General features: G+C 62.6%; 1 protein-coding gene across 1 annotated transcript in view; it reads right to left on the bottom strand.

The window, feature by feature from the left end:
* The window catches only part of LOC104495903 (huntingtin-interacting protein 1-related protein-like), a gene marked incomplete at its 5' end in the record, with an annotated part of 7,101 nt that extends 5,205 nt beyond the window's left edge, over positions 1–1,896 (bottom strand). The window contains 5 exons of the mRNA XM_010138949.1: positions 142–249; positions 560–646; positions 966–1,113; positions 1,353–1,543; positions 1,795–1,896. Coding sequence (XP_010137251.1) covers positions 142–249; positions 560–646; positions 966–1,113; positions 1,353–1,543; positions 1,795–1,896 — 636 coding nt within the window. The remainder of the gene's footprint in view (positions 1–141; positions 250–559; positions 647–965; positions 1,114–1,352; positions 1,544–1,794) is intronic.
* Between the last annotated feature and the right edge of the window lie 3 nt (positions 1,897–1,899).

The raw sequence follows: 1,899 nt of genomic DNA, 5'->3' as shown, positions 1-1,899 counted from the left end.
GGGGGGACCGTTCTGTCCCCGGCGAAGATCTGGCCTATATCCAGCGCCTGGAGAAGGGGGTTTTGGCACAGGGCCCCCCAAAACAAGCCCCACAAGCAAACGACATCCCCAATACATGCTGCGTCCACGCACGACACTCACGGTCAGCGTGGTCAGTGGGAGCCAGGTGGGACGTGGCGCTGCCGTTCACGATGGTGTCTGCTGTCAGGTGTGCGAAGAGGGCCAGAGCCCCCACCAGCCCCGCAGCATCTGCTGGCCAGAGGACGTGGTCAGGCGCTGCCAGCCCAGGGCACCGCTTGCCACGTCCTGGGGGCTGCCACCTGCCCTTGAAGGCACTCGAGGATCAGTACGAGAGCCTGGAGAGATCGGTATTGACCCCTCCAGCTTACAGGCAGCTCCTTGAACGAGCACACGGGAACCCACCAGCTCCACCCACCGCGTCCCTCCATCACCAGGGCATTGCACGCTTGCCGATGGCCCAGAAGCAGCTGGGGGCTGCTGGATGTATAAAAATAAAAGCAAGGTGCAGGTAATGCCGCCGGTCCCCAGCCCCAGGTACCTGCCATGGAGGCCACGTACTGCGCGTGCCCGTTCTCCAGGGCGTCCGTGGACTCCAGCGCCGCCTGCGCCCGGCTCAGCAGGTAATCTGCAACCAATGCAGCTTCGTTAGCACGGTCAGGCTGCCGAGGGTCCGGACGAGCATGGATGCTGACCCCACGAGGCACCACCGAGTGGAAGCCAAGTCAGCTCATGTCCTCACGGCCCTGCCTGGGGAACAGCACTAAAATCTGAGCAGAACGGTGCTGCGAGGAGAGCTAAAAATTCACTCCTGGGAAGCCTGACCCCAACCTCCTCGGGTGTGACGTCTGGTAAGAAAAAAATGCCTGGGGGAAGCTGAGGTGCAATGTTATCGGTCTTGGAGGGAGAAGGGACTGCCGGTCAAGCAGTGGTTGAGTGATACGTACCGGGGGAGCTGGTGCAACGGATGTGCAATGGGTCATCCAGCTTGGCCACTGCGTCACGGAGGATGTCCTCGGCCTCCCGCACCGTCTCCTGCAGGATGCTGAACTGCTCGTCCAGCAGCTTCTGCTGCAGGCTCTGCTCCTGGTTGCTCTGCAGGGAAGGAGAAAGGTGAGTCGCACAACTGGGACACAGGACCCCTATCCCCACGGCACCAGCATATCCCTTGAGAGCCCCTTTGCAGGATTAGACCCAAGCATCCCATTATTGCTGGAGCAACTTATATCCCACTGGCTACAGCAGCGATGGCTCGGCTGAGCCCCTCCCCTGCTCAGCACCCCCCAAACACGCCTCACTCCAGTGGGCAGTGGGCTCTCCACACAGCGCCGTACCTTCTCCAGGAGCCTGCCCTGCAGCTCACGGATCTCCCTCGTGGCCTTGTCCGCCTCCTGGCTCAGCTGCAGCTCCTTCTCCTCGATGAGGCCGCGCGTGGAGAGCAACTCGCACTCCTTCTCACTCACCGACCGCCTCAGCACCTCCTTCTCGGCATGCAGGGCCTCCACCTGGGCGCTGAGCTCCGTGCCTGCCTACCAGCGCAGCAAGGAGACCCTGTCACCCACTTGTCACCATGTCACAAGACCAATGGTTACGCAGGAGGGAGGTTGCAAGGACATGCCCAGCTCGTGATGCTGGTAGAGTGGACCCACGTCCAGCCCCACGATGGCTCCCTGGGCTGCTGTCTGTCCCACGGGCTTGGCAGTGGTGGCAGGCACGTCATCTTGCATGACAGGGGTTTGTGGAGGGGATTTGGGCACATCCTGCACCCCCAGCCACGTACCTGCTTGGCGTGGCTGAGCGAGCGCTGTGCCTGGTCCAGCTCGTCCCGCCGGGCGTCCAGCTCCTGCCGCAGCTGCTCCATCTGCACGCTCTGGTCCTCCA

The sequence above is a fragment of the Buceros rhinoceros genome, unplaced genomic scaffold, assembly GCF_000710305.1.
Source record: "Buceros rhinoceros silvestris isolate BGI_N320 unplaced genomic scaffold, ASM71030v1 scaffold18056, whole genome shotgun sequence".
Lineage (NCBI taxonomy): Eukaryota > Metazoa > Chordata > Aves > Bucerotiformes > Bucerotidae > Buceros > Buceros rhinoceros.
Note: the sequence above shows the minus strand (reverse complement) of the source record. Positions and strands in the feature narration are given on the sequence as shown.